The following is a 16,246-nucleotide window of genomic DNA, read 5'->3' on the forward strand; positions in this document are numbered from 1 at the left end:
GCTCCCGTTTCCTCCTTTCTGCATTGTTATACATGCCTCCATTATGTCATCTTCCCTCCTTTTTCCTTTGCAGGGTAATGGCTGTGGAAACACAGAGTTCTGAGAGAGGAAAAGAGTCCATTCATGTTCCCCTTGACCTCTGATCTGTACTCTGAGGATACTTTACATGCTCAGATAGATTACATAACACATTATCATTGCATACAAGTACATGAATTTTGGCACAATTCCATATTGGGTTTTCTAAATGCAAAGCAGTTGACTGGCAAGTGTGTGCTTGTTTATTATTGGGCTAGTTCAGTAGTAAATAACATGGTAATTTAGAACCTTTCATTAACTAGAAAATAGCAGTTTAACATGCATCGCATTGACAACGAAAGAGAAATTAAGAGACAGAATGAGAGAGAGGGTGAGAGAAATGCACCTGGTAAGTTCTTCTGCCTGTTAGGATTACGTTTAAAAGGGTGGGGTTTCTTGCCTTATCGACTTTCATCTCCATTGTTTTCATTCCGGGGAACTCGTATCCTGATCTCTTTGTTTTTCATGTGAATTATCTCTAAAGGCTTGAATGTACATGGCTCAGATTGCATATCATTTAGAAATGACTCGTCGCCCCCTGGAGAAAACATTATGTAATTGCAACATCAGAGCACAAGTGCAGCACACAAACAATCCACTGCTGTTTCTTTGGAAAGTCTTACAGTGAAATGACACAAGGGCAGTGTATGGCAGTTAATATACCACAACATCCCCTTTACACAGTGGGAGTCAAAGAGTATTAATGTGTTCTTGAAGCATTTAGGAAGATACTTTGAAATTAACCCTCATAAAAAGCAACCCTCAACCCAAAACAAAATGTCAAATTGTGATATAATTTAATAATGTGACATTGTGGAAAATCTGGGAGGTGAGGAAGTGAAACACAAAAGTTACCCAGCTTGTGTGTGGAGAGTCGAGGCTAGTGTTATAGTATATCACCAGTAGGAGTCAGTAGTGGCATTAACCAAATAACCCATAAACAACTTCATATTTAAGAAATGTTCCAAGTTCAGTAACTATATCGAAAGTTTATTATTTTTTGAAAGCATCAAAACTTGGCTGAGAATGATGCTAGAAATGTGTCCAGAAAGGTTGGCCACATATTGTTGTGGCCACAACTGAACTTGTGGAAACATGGTAATATGTTGTACCCATGAGATGGAGATGATTAATAAAATACCATTTTATTTTGAATAAAAATTGCCAGTGTGGCATTAATACATAGCTGTATTACAACTCTCTTAACGTTCTGTATTGAAACATGTTCGCTGATCAATGTTTACATGCGAGTAAAAGCCTAGATTACATCTGTTCGTCATAACAAGTGATCGATTATCTTCAGAAAAGTTGGTCTAAACCGCTCAATTCATATGGATTCGTTTTCTGATTTCTTTATGAAGTTAGTAGCACTTTATTTTACAGTCCTGTTATGTACTTATGATAGTAATTGTAATAATAACTAGGTACTAACCCTGAACCTACCCCTAAACCTAACCTTATGTACTTACCTTATATTACCCAGTACTTTCTTAGGTTAGTAAACTGTAAGTACATGTAAGTGCACGTACTGTAAAATAAAGTGCAACCATGAAGTTTTTGAAGCGTCAAAGTGGAAGTTGCAAAGGCAGTCAATGGAAGGAAATCTGACAGCATTCTGTCATCAAAAATATCTTAATTTGTCTTCCGAAGAAGAACGAAAGTCTTACATGTGTGGAACGACATGAAGGTGAGTAATTAATGACAGAATTTTCATTTTGGGGTGAACTAACCCTTTAACAATACGGTGACAGGATATTAAAATTCCATTATCATATTTTATATATTTAAATACAGTGCCTCTTCAAACCTTTTGACTCCTGACTTAATTATTTTATCATTATTTCTCTCTCTTTTGAACAAGCTCTGTGTCAAAAGTCAATCTCTGTTTTATTGATTTATCATAAAATTAAAAATGCTCTGTTTGCCTTGGATTCATTCATTATTAATAACTTTCTTTTCTCTCTTTTACCTTTTCTCTCTCTTTCTGACCTTGACCCCTGTGATCCCTTCTTTACACTTTTCCTTTCTCGAAGACCAAACCCTTCTCCTCCCCTTGTCTCATACTATCCCCAGAAGCAGTGGATCTCCCTGCTGGCTCTGTCTGCTGAGCGTCTGCTGTACTTGTTATTGAGATTCCCTGCTGACAGCCCGGCTCTGGAAAACCTATGGAGAGGGAGGGATGCTGGTGTACCTGGCACTACTATGTGGGAGGAAGGTAGGAATCAGTACTTACAGCATGTCATGAAAATAATTTATTACCTTACAACCTCAAACGCACATCATTCCACAGCCACACACAGCCCTGGTGTAGATTATTCATAACTGTGAGAGAAAATTACCTGTGGTAGCCAGGCTTATTTATAAGGCTTCACATTCCTTCACTGATATAACTTTGCACAGTATATGAGACTCTTGGCAGTCTTTCTTTTGTGCTTTGATGAGAATAGGCTATAGAAGCCTGATAAAGCCACACTTAGAATTGTCTGAATGTCAAATATCAAACAAAGTGCCCCTTATTTTAAAGATAGCACAAGCACACTTATCAAGCAAACCATTTCATATTTCAAGTTTGTTAGGTTTTGAATGATAAAGCAAAGTGAGTGTCATTGAAATGTGTTCAAAACTAATGTCACAATGAATGCCATTTTTAAAAAAAACCTTTTAAACCAATTTAAAATTATGTATTAAAAGTATATACTGAATATCTAAACTGACCAATCAGAATAGGTGATACAGGTGATATTGGTTTAGGTGATTTTGTTTCATGTTTATCAAAATAAAACTGATAAAGAATATAGACCCACTTTATTAGTATTTAGATAGAATTGGCTTTATTCTTGTCACTGTATCAAGCAGTACATAAAATAGTGAGTGAAAAGTGTTTCTGTTGCTACATGTAAAGCTCTGAAATGTCTATGTATTTGACAAAAATTGCATATAATCCACTTTATCTGTGACAGAGTATGCAAACACTGCGCAAGCGTCACTAGGGGACGCAGAAATTGTCAGACTTCTCCATTTTCAACTCCTGCCCGACTGCAAGCGGCAAATCTCACTGATCGGTCACCATGAAATCTAAATTTATATTTCTAATAATAATAAATTAATCCGTGCACATCTTTTTTATTTTATTTTATTTTTTTATTTAATTCATGTACCCTTATCTTTAATCAAAATAACTTCCCCTCCCACAGTGACATCTTTACTCCTCTCTGGTGACTTGTTTTTCAGTGTGAGTGACATATATCTGAGTTAAACAGATTCTTGAACAAGAAAAAATGTAGGACAGGACTTGATTTTGACTAGCAGTGCTCTTTGGGCATAGCTAATGGGGATCCAATAAAATAAACAAATAAACAAATTTTGTCCATCGGGAATTGTTGGATTGCTGGATCGTTGTTCTTTGCCCGTCACTCACATAAGATTGCAGCAATGGCAAATGACAACGATCCAATCAATTCTAGGTGGACAATATCAACACACCTATATTTTTTCCTTGTTCCAGAAGTCGTTCCACTTGAATATATGTGTAACGAAGCGGGACTGAGGCAGAGATCCATTTGCAAGCTTTTATTCAAAGTGAGCATAGTCGTACAGGCTGGGTCGATCAGGGGCAAACAGGAACAGCAAGGAACAGGCAGAGTCGTAGTCAGAGTACAGGCAGTAGATCGAGGCAGGCGGATATCATTCACAGAACAGTATACAAGGCAAGAGTCAGGACAGGCAGCAACGGGTCAATAAACAGGAACAGGCAAGATCAAACACTGGCAGACAGGAAACAAGGAAACGCTCAGAAATGACACACTGGGTAATCAAGACTTCGCGGTGAGGTGGTGTGTGTGTGAGTCCTTTATAGTCCAGGTAATGCGTATCAGCTGGGTGTGGTGATTAGTGTGGAGTGTGCATGACTGTATGTGGCAACAGGTGATTGGTGGAGTGAGTGCATGTGATTGACAGGGAGGATTATGGGAAATGGGAGTCCGGAGTGAACAGGAACAGACTGTGATCGTGACATAACGCCCCCCTCCCGGAAGGCGCGTCCTCGCGACGTAAAGGAACAGCTAGGGAGGCGGGGGTGGGTGCATTGGAGATCTAACAGCAGCCGGGAACGGGATCTCCAATGCAGCCCCAGGGACTCAGGCAGCCACGGTGGGTCAGGTGGCTCGGGCGGCCACGGCAGGTCGGGTGGTTCAGGCAACCACGGCAGGTCAGGCGGCTCGGGCAGCCACGGCAGGTCAGGCGGCTTGGACGGCCACGGCAGGTCAGGCGGCTTGGACAGCCACGGCAGGTCAGGCGGCTTGGGCAGCCACGGCAGGTCAGAGTCCATGGGTGACCCCAGCGGGTCAGAGTCCATACATGGCCCTAGTGGCCTACAGTACATGAATGGCCATGACAGGGGTTGCTCCGGGACTGCAGCGGGCTCGGGCTGCTCCGGGACTGCAGCGGGCTCGGGCTGCTCCGGGACTGCAGCGGGCTGGTAGACTGCTCCAACGTCAATAGAGCTCGAGTTCCTCAACGCACGCAGGACAGCCAAGACATAAAAAGTGAGCACAGCCCTCTGGGCCAAGACAGGACAGACCAGGAGAGCAGGCTGTGCTGGAGCGGACTCACTGGCTGGAGCGGACTCACTGGCTGGAGCGGGTTCTGGAGCGGACTCAATGGCTGGAACAACGCCCGCATCCTTGAGCACCGCAGGGGCGGCCATCTTGCCCGTGGGCACTGGCAAGGCAGCCATCTTGTCCATCGCGTCCAGGGCGCTTGAGTTCATAGCAACCGGCAAACTTGAGAGCGTTGCAAGAGTTGAACTTGAGAGCGTAGAAACTGACGAACTTGAGAGCGTAGAAACTGACGAACTTGAGAGCGTAGCGGCCGGCTGGCTGGGGTGCGAAGCGTCCGGCTGGCTTGGGTGCGAAGCGGCCGGCAGAGGCTTGGGAATGCCAGCGGCTCGTGCTGAAGTCAGCGGAGGATCAGCCACACTGGAACGTAATCATCTCCGCTTTCTGACTGATTTAGAGACGTGATGTGGCTCTGGGCGATCAGCGGCGACGTGACACTGCTCTGGGAGATCTGTGGTGACGTGACTTGGTGTTGTTGTGACCGCCATCTTGTGAAAGTTCTTTGGCGTGGCGGCCATTACATGATTCGGCGAAGTGTCGCAATTCTCCGCGACCCCCACCGTAAACGAAGAGCCAACAGTCAGTAATGCATAATCCAAAAAACAAGTAAGTGAGGAACGTGGTCCCTCTTGTCTCAGTTTATTCTGGAGGGGTTGATTTACGCCGTCACAAAAGAAGTCAATAAGAGCACAGTCAGGCCAGTCTGCATAATGGGCAATATCCAGAAACTTCTGAATGTGGTCCTCCAGAGTACTATTACCTTGACGAAGGTGGATGAGACAGATAGCTGGGTCCATGCTGATGCTGAATGTGACGGAAACACTCACGGTAGCTGCTGGATCTTGGTGTGGTCGAAGTCTTCTGTAACGAAGCGGGACTGAGGCAGAGATCCATTTGCAAGCTTTTATTCAAAGTGAGCATAGTCGTACAGGCTGGGTCGATCAGGGGCAAACAGGAACAGCAAGGAACAGGCAGAGTCGTAGTCAGAGTACAGGCAGTAGATCGAGGCAGGCAGATATCATTCACAGAACAGTATACAAGGCAAGAGTCAGGACAGGCAGCAACGGGTCAATAAACAGGAACAGGCAAGATCAAACACTGGCAGACAGGAAACAAGGAAACGCTCAGAAATGACACACTGGGTAATCAAGACTTCGCGGTGAGGTGGTGTGTGTGTGAGTCCTTTATAGTCCAGGTAATGCGTATCAGCTGGGTGTGGTGATTAGTGTGGAGCGTTTTTATCCTGTCTGCCTGCTTGTTATCGTTCCTGCCTGTTTCTTGTTTTTGACCCGTTGCTGCCTGTCCTGATCTTTGCCTGTCCCTTGACTACGACTCTGCCTGTTCCTTACTGTTCCTGTTTGTTCCTGTTTTGACCCTGCCTGTACGACCACTCTCACTTGTAAATAAATGCTGCACTTGGATCTCCCGCCTGAGTCTCCATTCATTACAATATGTCACAATAAGGCAGAAAAGACTGTCGCAACTTCTGTTACATGCTGACTTCAAATTCAGCTGCAGCCGAAATTGAAAATGCTCTGAAATGTCTATGTATTTGAAAAATATTGTCAAATACATAGACATTTCTATACACAAATACACAGAAATTGTCTTTATTCGCATAAATAACCTATCATTGTCCAGAATTAGCCATGTAGCCAAAATATCGGAGAGATCCAGTTTATTAAAGGATCTCAAATGAAGCGAGATTGAACTACTAAGTATTTAAAATAGGCCAGTGGAACGAAAAAAAAAAAATAGTGTGGAAGCGCTGCGAGATTTGTCCAATTCACTACTACATTTCATGTTTATGTTGGTGATTGGAGAGAATGTGTTATTAATTATCGAGACTATTTTAAGATATCAGAGAGATATCATACTCGTATGGGAGCATAATTACCAGCGAATATATAAAAATCAAACTAGCTGTAATCTATTATTAGTTTGACCAATGCTGATTTACATATCAGCGTCCTAGAAAATAAGTAGCGTTCTAATATGATTCCCCATTCTGCCAAATTGTCAATGAGCACCCATGCCCACAGTGAAATCTGATTGGTCAACAATCTACATTGTGATAAAAATTTTAGCATGTTCTGATTGCCTGACTTGTGCAAAAACACTTTCTCTTTCAATGAACAAACAATTTTTCAAAACAATCGTTCAGATGATAAACGAATGAAAAGGAAGCACAAAAAAATAAACATACAGTACAAAAGAGTAAATACAAACAAGAGTTTGTTGTTAGTCGCCAACAGCACAGCAGCTCCAGACAATCAATGACACTCAAACCCAGTGTTACTCACGTGTGAAGCGGAATCAAAGCAGTCTGTTTTAAGGTCATCCCGCTTAGCTCTCTCCAGCGCTAGAAAGCTTTTCTAATATTAACGCGGGTCCTAAAGCGCTTGCCCAGTCATAACCCTTCATTCCAGTGATATTCTTTTGTATTGTCTCTAGAGCTTAGATCGGGCCCAACAAATCAAGCCCGACCCTACCCGAGCCCGAGCACGTTGTGTCCGAGCCCGGCCCGGCCCGACACGTCCACTGTAATTATGAGCCCGAGCCCGATTTAAACCCGACCATTTTTAATATGTGGGCCGTTATAACCAGGGGCGGCGCCAGATTATTTTTTTTTTTTAACGCAGGTGCTGCTGTGCTAGATCATAGGCTACAGGGGGGAGCTGCGCAGTTATATAAATTATATAAATACTATTAATAAATGAGCAAAAATTGGCCACTCAATATTAAATATTAAATTAGTTTAATTATAATAAAGTTTTAATTTTATTAAATTGAACAAGCTCAACATTCAGCATTCAATCAAATATTCTTAAAGATTAATTATTATTAATAATGTTACTTCAACCTATTGTTATTTTAACATAATATGTGTGTGAGCAACAAGCAAGATGTGCATTTGTATATTCGGTGACAGCGTGTTACGAGTTTCAAATGGTGTAAGTGTGTCCGTGGCGCGCCGGCGCCTCCATGTCAATATTATATTGTCTGCTATATTGCTTTTTATGTATTAAATCCAGGTAATTGGATGATGAAAAATGTATTAAAATTAAGATACAATTAATACTAAACGAAATTCACTTTAAAGAAAATCTTTCTTCAAAACAAAACTTAACAAACTTGAAACTAAATGTGCTTATTTAATGGCTAAAACACGTAGGCTATAGCTAGACTCTCTTTTTGTACAAATTGCAGCACATTCATTTAATTCTGAATTTTGCATATGTAAGTTGAAAAGCATTTGTGCATAGTAAAACATATCTGTAACATTTATCAAGTTCATAATTGTGCGTGCATTTATTAATTATTATCTTAATGAATAATACGACAAGGAAGAAGCATGTAAACTGCGTTGTTTGTTTATTAAAACTAGTTTAAAATGTTTCCATACCTCCGATTTTCCTCCAGACTTGCTCAAAGTTAATTCTCCTGTTTTAATTTTTTTCTTTGGTTCTTCAAGCTCCATGTTGTACTTAAGCCTCGTTTCGGCTCCGACAAGGTTTTGTACCGTCTTCTGAGGGGTGTCAACTCACACCAGAAGCATTTCAGAAGCGAAGCGGCTGGATTCGCGAGACCACTAGATTTGCCTGGCAAACATTGTTTTCATTAATTTTTTCATGTTTTTAATGGCTAAATGGTTATATTTTGTCCGGTTTGATTGTGTTTATTGCTATGCCATACTTTATTTTGCTAGTTAACACACAACAAAAACCAAGAAATTTCAAGTTCGAATCTCTTGTCGTCAGTTTCTGGCATCGTATTAATATGAAATATGAGCGGGAGTTATTTTGACTTTATTTTGTATTTCAGCTGCGCGTCTTGGACGCGGCGTCCGTCAAAAATAGGCGAGGCGCCTATCTTTAGCGAAGCGGCGCGGTGAGCCGCTTCTGGGACGCTTCTCAAACGCACCGCGGCGCGGCTGGTGTAAACACGAGCATTGACTAGAGTGGCCGCGTATCGTTCTGTCTCCTCGACCCTCATACGCCCCCCTAATGCTCCAAAATCGCATACTTCCCTTTTATTTGGTAGGTGAAAAACAGTATGTGACAAAATAAGTATGTTAGAATTCACAGTAGTGAAAAAAAGTACCTGGATGACCTACTATTTTCGGCTAGATTCTGAACGATGGACACTTTACTATCCAATGAGGCCACATTTGTAAATTTGTTTTTGATTTGAAAAACATCGGAATGAATGATTTTTGGGTGCATCAGCGAAAAAACAAATCCAATACGTCCATATAAATGTTTTGCATTTTACGCAAGTAGATTAAAACAGTGGCCAGTAGCACACCTACTATATGTGAGTTCAAATGCTGTGCTGTGCAAATGGGGTATGTGAATAATGGCTGTAAAAGTAACCACAATTCTTAGCGAATAATCAGAATAATAAAATTGCATGTAAACGGGAGTGAAGAGTTTTGCTCTTCTTGTGTAACTATCTTACTGTGATCACATTGGTGCACACTGCCATCGTGTGGCCATTGATCATAATGGAAACGAGAGACAGGAATCATAAAACTCTTGTTCTCTTTCATGCATTATTCGTAGTTTTATTTATCTATGCTTGCTCACACACATACACACTCACGCCATCCTGTCTCCCAAGGACTGCTGGATTTGTTCCACAAGTTATCTTAGGTCACAGAGGGCATTGGTAACAGTACAACACACACACACACACACACACACACACTACTTGTTGGCGGTGATTGTATTTGACAGCTCAGAGGCGTAGGAGAGAGCCGGACTGAGGTTGTGACAGCCTCTCTGCTGTCGGATCTTGTGGCAGCATTGATTGCTGGGTAATGGGTGCGGCTCACAGCCATCGACCGGCTGCTGGGCTTCATCCGCCTACAACTCCCTTTGGGCCGAAGGAGGCAGACAGACAGACTTTCCTTTCCTGCTCATGTCAGATTGTGCTAAGAGAAACAAGGTGACGAGAAAGGATGCATCTCAGTCCTGTAGCTAATCAACAGAGTTCTGGGTACTTCTAAATCTGTGATAATATTGATATTTTTCACAAGTAACAAGACCTTCAAACTTGGAAGGTTAAGCAAATTAGCAGGAAGAAATGTTGCAGGAAGGTTAAGGACAATTTAGGAAAACAGTTTTGCTGAAGAGATTGTAAGACCTTGTTATTTAGTAGTTTTATACTTTATAATTACATTTATACTCCAGGTTTTACTCTTACACAAATTAAGGCCTTAAAAAGGTTTTAATTTTTTATTTATTTATTTTTTGCTGTGGAATCAGAAGTAACAGTAAACGTTATTGGCCCAGTTTCACAGACATGGCTTAGCCTAAGCCAGGAATAAGCCTTAGTTCATTTAGGGCATTTAAGTAGCTTTTATAAACTTTCAGTAGAAAAAAACATTACTGGTGTGCATCTTGAGACAAAACAATGACCGTTTTGTCAGTAATGTCAGTACAAGTTGCTTTTAGTTAAAACAGCTCAAACATGCATTTTAGTCTAGGACTAGCTTAAGCCTTGTCTGTGAAACCGGGGATTTATGTTATAGTGCTTGGGAATTAGCCATTTTTATTCATATATTTTGTAAAATGAATTAAAAAATAATGGATATCTGTTGGAAGTTGTATTTTCAAACTCTGAAGTGTTGCTAATACAACTCATTGTGTTTCTCCCTAGACATTTACATTTAGAGAATGTATTGCATTCCCATTCAATTTATTTCTTAAATTTGATTTTCTTGGTCTTAAAAAGGCCTTAAAAGTTTTAAATTTACCTTCATAAAGCCTGCAGAAACCCTGTACTGTATCCATGAAAATAAATTGATTAGGATTTTGTCTTGTTTTCCAATAAAAATATCAAAACATTCTTAAAACAACATAAATTTACTTAAAATGCAAAATTGCATAAGAAATTATTTTCAGAGACTGTCTTCTTCTCCCATAATTGGCCAAATGTTTTGGCAGAATTGGCAAAAAGTTTTAAACAGTGAGTTAAAGGCACTTGTTACTGGACAGAGAAAAAAATACTGTACTTCTGCTGCACCAATATTAAAATTATGGCCGATGCAGATAAGCCAGTAATAATTTATTATGATAAATGGGCAATATTTAAATTCTATACTATATAATGTTGAAAAAAAAAGTTGAAGATTAAATTATTTGTGTTTTACAGATCAACTTTAAGTGACTTATAGATAATGGCAAAGGTATTCTAAATGTAAAAAAAATATTCTAAATGAAAATGCACAATTAAATATTCAATACCAGCTGATAACCAATATGGTGCCGGTATATTGTGCATTCTCTAAAAATACCAAGAAAATGATTTTTGGTAACACTTTACAGTAAGTTCTCATTTGTTAACATTAGTTAATGCATTAACTAACATAAACTAACAATGAGTAATATATTGTACAGACTTTATTAACCTTAATTAATGTTGTTTAATAAAAATGCAATCACAGTGCATTAAATTTGTCACTTTTTGAGGGTGAGCAAAAACACTCTGTTTTTGTGTGTCCCTTTAAATGCAAATGAGCTGCTGCTGCTGCTCCTATGAAGAGGGCGGAGTTTCAGTAGCTTGCGTTAGCAGCGCCGATTACCTCACACAGACTCTCTTAAAATGTCAGAAACTGTTTAGCCTTTTATGTTCAAACCAGAGTCGGACAATGATGGAGAGACTCAAGAAGAAGTGATGACATGTAGAATGCAACAGGACATTTCTGAATGGTTAATTGATGAATTTATGTAGCTGATGTGGAGTTAACTATCTTAATGTCATTGATTAGCATATTCTGTCATAATAATCTATAAATTGTTCATGTGGGAACTGTTGTAAGATGCCTACAGAGCCAGAGAGTATATGCTGCATGAAGATAGAACAGGTATAGTTTAGTTTAATTGGTTATAACTTATGTTGTCATCTTGCTTTTATGACATGCTATTGCATTTGTGTTACGTACTGTATTGCAATAACATGGCCTCACCCCCTTTGTTGCGTGTTCTCAGGGGCAGAGTTTATGTAAATTTTAGGGTTAGTGTTGTCATCAACCCAGGAAGAAGCTTGTTGTAGTCCCTACCAGCTGTTTGTTGTAGTCCTAAAAAAGCAATTTCTTTAAAAGAAAATATCTCCCTTTGCTTTGAACTTTGAGCGTTGTAACTTTGCAGATGTTGTTTATGCTCAAACGCCAACATTACACACTAACTAAAGTTAAAAAAAAGTGAAATCATAATCAACCACTCCTTTAACTAATGTACTTAACTAACATTACCAAATGAAACCTTATTGTACTTGATTTTTTTTGCATTGTGGAGGTCAGTCATACACGATGCATCAAATCACATGATATAAATTATTTATTTACATTACAGCGAATAAAAACGAAGAAAAAGAACATCACAAGTATGTTAACCTATTGGAAATATATAATACATAATCAAAGAGACCCTTGGTGGGCTCATTTTTTTCGATGGTGTCATAGACAACAAATACAAGGCAACATGTGGCACACTACTCCAGTCATCCATCCGTCATCCATTCATCCATCCGTCCATGCGCACTCCTCTTTTCCAGACTGTTGCAACCCCAGGGAAGGGGTGTTTTTGGCTGTACGCTCTGACGAAGCTGACTGCCTGTTCTCTTTCCCACTTAGCCTGCAGGCCCGTCCCATGAGGCCCATCCCCTGTTTGCGTCCCATGGGAATCAAGAGACGAGAAGTTTTGCACAATGCCAGGAGTCCCGCCTCAGTTCTTACACACCTGTCTGGAGGGGTGTGTGTGTTCCCACAATTCCCTGGGGCCTTTCTCTGCTGTCTTTAGCACATGTCACTGTAAGTTTAAGGGTTCGTCAGATGAGTCTGGTGGAGGCCCGCAGGGTGTTTTCGGAGTTGAAGTGTGGAACGTTTTGTTTCTGCCGTGCTATCCGATTCCCACGTGGACACCTTCTGTAAACACACAAAAAAGAAAGTTTTATAATCCAAACCATCTTCCCAAACTTGTAATAAGAAGCGCATATATATACAGTGGGTACGGAAAGTATTCAGACCCCCGTAAATTTTTCACTCTTTGTTATATTGCAGCCATTTGCTAAAATCATTTAAGTTAATTTTTTTTCCTCATTAATGTACACACAGCACCCCATATTGACAGAAAAACACAGAATTGTTGACATTTTTGCAGATTTATTAAAAAAGAAAAACTGAAATATCACATGGTCCTAAGTATTCAGACCCTTTGCTGTGACACTCATATATTTAACTCAGGTGCTGTCTATTTCTTCTGATCATCCTTGTGATTGTTCTACACCTTCGTTTGAGTCCAGCTGTGTTTGATTATACTGATTGGACTTGATTAAAAAAGCCACACACCTGTCTATATAAGACCTTACAGCTCACAGTGCATGTCAGAGCAAATGAGAATCATGAGGTCAAAGGAACTGCCTGAAGAGCTCAGAGACAGAATTGTGGCAAGGCACAGATCTGGCCAAGGTTACAATAAAAGATTCTGCTGCACTTAAGGTTCCTAAGAGCACAGTGGCCTCCATAATCCTTAAATGGAAGACGTTTGGGACGACCAGAACCCTTCCTAGAGCTGGCCGTCCGGCCAAACTGAGCTATCGGGGGAGAAGAGCCTTGGTGAGAACCCAAAGATCACTGTGGCTGAGCTCCAGAGATGCCGTCGGGAGATGGGAGAAAGTTGTAGAACCAGTCGGGGCTTTATGGCAGAGTGGCCCGACGGAAGCCTCTCCTCAGTGCAAGACACATGAAAGCCCGCATGGAGTTTTCTAAGAGGGTGAGAAATAAGATTCTCTGGTCTGATGAGACCAAGATAGAACTTTTTGGCCTTAATTCTAAGCGGTATGTGTGGAGAAAACCAGCCACTGCTCATCACCTGTCCAATACAGTCCCAACAGTGAAGCATGGTGGTGGCAGCATCATGCTGTGGGGGTGTTTTCAGCTGCAGGGACAGGACGACTGGTTGCAATCGAGGGAAAGATGAATGTGGCCAAGTACAGGGATATCCTGGACGAAAACCTTCTCCAGAGTGCTCAGGACCTCAGACTGGGCCGAAGGTTTACCTTCCAACAAGACAATGACCCTAAGCACACAGCTAAAATAACGAAGGAGTGGCTTCACAACAACTCTGTGACTGTTTTTGAATGGCCCAGCCAGAGCCCTGACTTAAACCCAATTGAGCATCACTAGAGAGACCTAAAAATGGCTGTCCACCAACATTTACCATCCAACCTGACAGAACTGGAGAGGATCTGCAAGGAGGAATGGCAGAGGATCCCCAAATCCAGGTGTGAAAAACTTGTTGCATCTTTCCCAAAAAGACTCATGGCTGTATTAGATCAAAAGGGTGTTTCTACTAAATACTGAGCAAAGGGTCTGAATACTTAGGACCATGTGACATTTCAGTTTTTCTTTTTTAATAAATCTGCAAAAATGTCAACAATTCTGTGTTTTTCTGTCAATATGGGGTGCTGTGTGTACACTGAGAAAAAAAAATGAACTTAAATGAGTGAAAAATTTAAGGGGGTCTGAATACTTTCCGTACCCACTGTATGTATATATATATATATATATATATATATGAGGAACTACATTTTAATTAATGCAGTTTCATGGCTGCTAAGAAATATGTATGGCCATTCATTTTCTCAATTCCGCTGCCATTGATTAGTGTGGCAAAAAGTTAATTTAAGGCTGTGAATGTAATGCTTTAAGACTTGGTAGTTTATTAGTTTCCTAAACCCGTACAGCCAGTGAGTTAAAGGTTCTCTTCACTGTGTAAAACTTAATGTTTGCGAGCGAGTGGATGGAACTAATTAAAACAGGAACAGCTTTGGTCTGGTCAGGAATCAGTGTCCCCCGCGTACCCTGCTGCCTCCGAGCCGATTTAAGAGCCAGGGGCGCACTCTGCCCTATGCAAAACATGACATTTAATAAAGCGACGAGGAAAATATAATAAAGATTCCCTGTGGTGGAAGGTTTCCCCTGCCGAGCTGCTAGGGTAGAGAGAGAAGCTGTTAATGAGACAATTTAAACCACAGCAAGTGCCTGTCTGTCGGTATCTGATCTCCATTCGTCTCTCACTCTCCGCCTCCCCTTTTCTGAGCATTTTATACATTATGATTAGAGCTGTTAATTTAATGCATAAACATAGAACAATTAATTATACAAAAACAACCTGTTGAAAAATTAACACGTTTAATCATGCCCACTGACCTGAATGTAAGTTCTATAACAAGCAGTGTTAGGGGTAAATCATTGCAAGTAATGCAAGTTATGTAATCAGATTACATAATCAAATTGTTATATTTTTTCAAGTAACCAGTGAAGTAACACCACTTTTAAATTTACTTTTTCAAATAAGTAATGCAAGTTACTTAATACTTTTCTCTTTTATTCACTGACACATCTCCTGTCCCCATGTTGAGAGAAATCTGAAGTAAGTGCAGAGGCAGAGGCACTTCCTTCAGCCTGAGGCTTATTCATTTCACCTTTGGCGTGAAAGGGCCTTTACAGTTGCCAAAAATAGAACTTTTGTAGGTTTTTTTTTTATTAAAAATACAAGCAAGCCCAGTCTAGGTGAGAAAAAGTTATGTAAAAGTAAATTAATATAAACACAATTAGTTACTTTCCATAAAAAAAGTAATGTAATTAGTTACTTTTTAGGGAGTAATGCAATTTTGTAATGCATTACTTTTAAAATGAACTTTCCCCAAGTAATATTTTCAGAAAAAAAAGTAATGCAGCAGGCTGACTCGTAAGAGCATAGAGCAACAATATAAAATAGTCCTGTTTGAAAGACTGCCTCAGAAAAATAAAAAAAATAATAGGATTACTATTGTAGGCCAATGACAGGCTTTAATGATCTACTGTTCAAAGTTTGAATTTTGTGATTGGTGGTCCAGCTATGAAATTACTGGGGGCCAAGCAATAGGAAGTCAATGAAAGACTAATTTCAAGTGACAGGAAAACTGACCAATCATTATAGTCCCTCTAAATGGGTGGGGTTTGTTATCACTAACTACACATTTGATGTAATTCTGCATAATAGTTAAATTTTTCCAGAATAAACCATAATTTACATACATTTAATAGGCTGCTGTGCCCGATTCCAAAAAAGTTGGGACACTGTACAAATTGCGAATAAAAAAGGAATGCAATAATTTACAAATCTTATAAACTTATATTTTATTCACAACGGAATATAAATCACATACCAAATGTTGAAAGTGAGACATTTTGAAATGTCATGCCAAATATTGTCATGCTCATTTTGGATTTCATGAGAGCTACACATTCCAAAAAAATTGGGACAGGTAGCAATAAGAGGCCGGAAAAGTTAAATGTACATATAAGGAACAGCTGGAGGACCAATTTGCAACTTATTAGGTCAACTGGCAACATGATTGGGTATAAAAAGAGCCTCTCAGAGTGGCAGTGTCTCTCAGAAGTCAAGATGGGCAGAGGATCACCAATTCCCCCAATGCTGCGGTGAAAAATAGTGGAGCAATATCAGAAGTTCATCAGGAGTTTCTCAGAGAAAAATTGCAAA

At 40.1% G+C, this 16,246-nt stretch overlaps 1 protein-coding gene and 1 long non-coding RNA gene across 3 annotated transcripts in view; one reads left to right on the forward strand and one right to left on the reverse strand.

Annotated features, from left to right (window-relative positions):
* Positions 1-12,470, forward strand: part of LOC125274222 — a 36,313-nt gene extending 23,843 nt beyond the window's left edge. For both annotated transcript variants that reach the window (XR_007186204.1, XR_007186205.1), the window contains exons 2-3: positions 2,112-2,293; positions 12,334-12,470. This is a non-coding gene — a long non-coding RNA (uncharacterized LOC125274222). The remainder of the gene's footprint in view (positions 1-2,111; positions 2,294-12,333) is intronic.
* Positions 12,020-16,246, reverse strand: part of tmeff2b (transmembrane protein with EGF-like and two follistatin-like domains 2b) — a 90,893-nt gene continuing 86,666 nt past the window's right edge. The window contains exon 9 of the mRNA XM_048200430.1: positions 12,020-12,624. Within this exon, the coding sequence (XP_048056387.1) occupies positions 12,528-12,624 (97 nt within the window). The 3' untranslated portion in view covers positions 12,020-12,527. The remainder of the gene's footprint in view (positions 12,625-16,246) is intronic.

This window comes from Megalobrama amblycephala, linkage group LG8 (assembly GCF_018812025.1).
Source record: "Megalobrama amblycephala isolate DHTTF-2021 linkage group LG8, ASM1881202v1, whole genome shotgun sequence".
NCBI lineage: Eukaryota > Metazoa > Chordata > Actinopteri > Cypriniformes > Xenocyprididae > Megalobrama > Megalobrama amblycephala.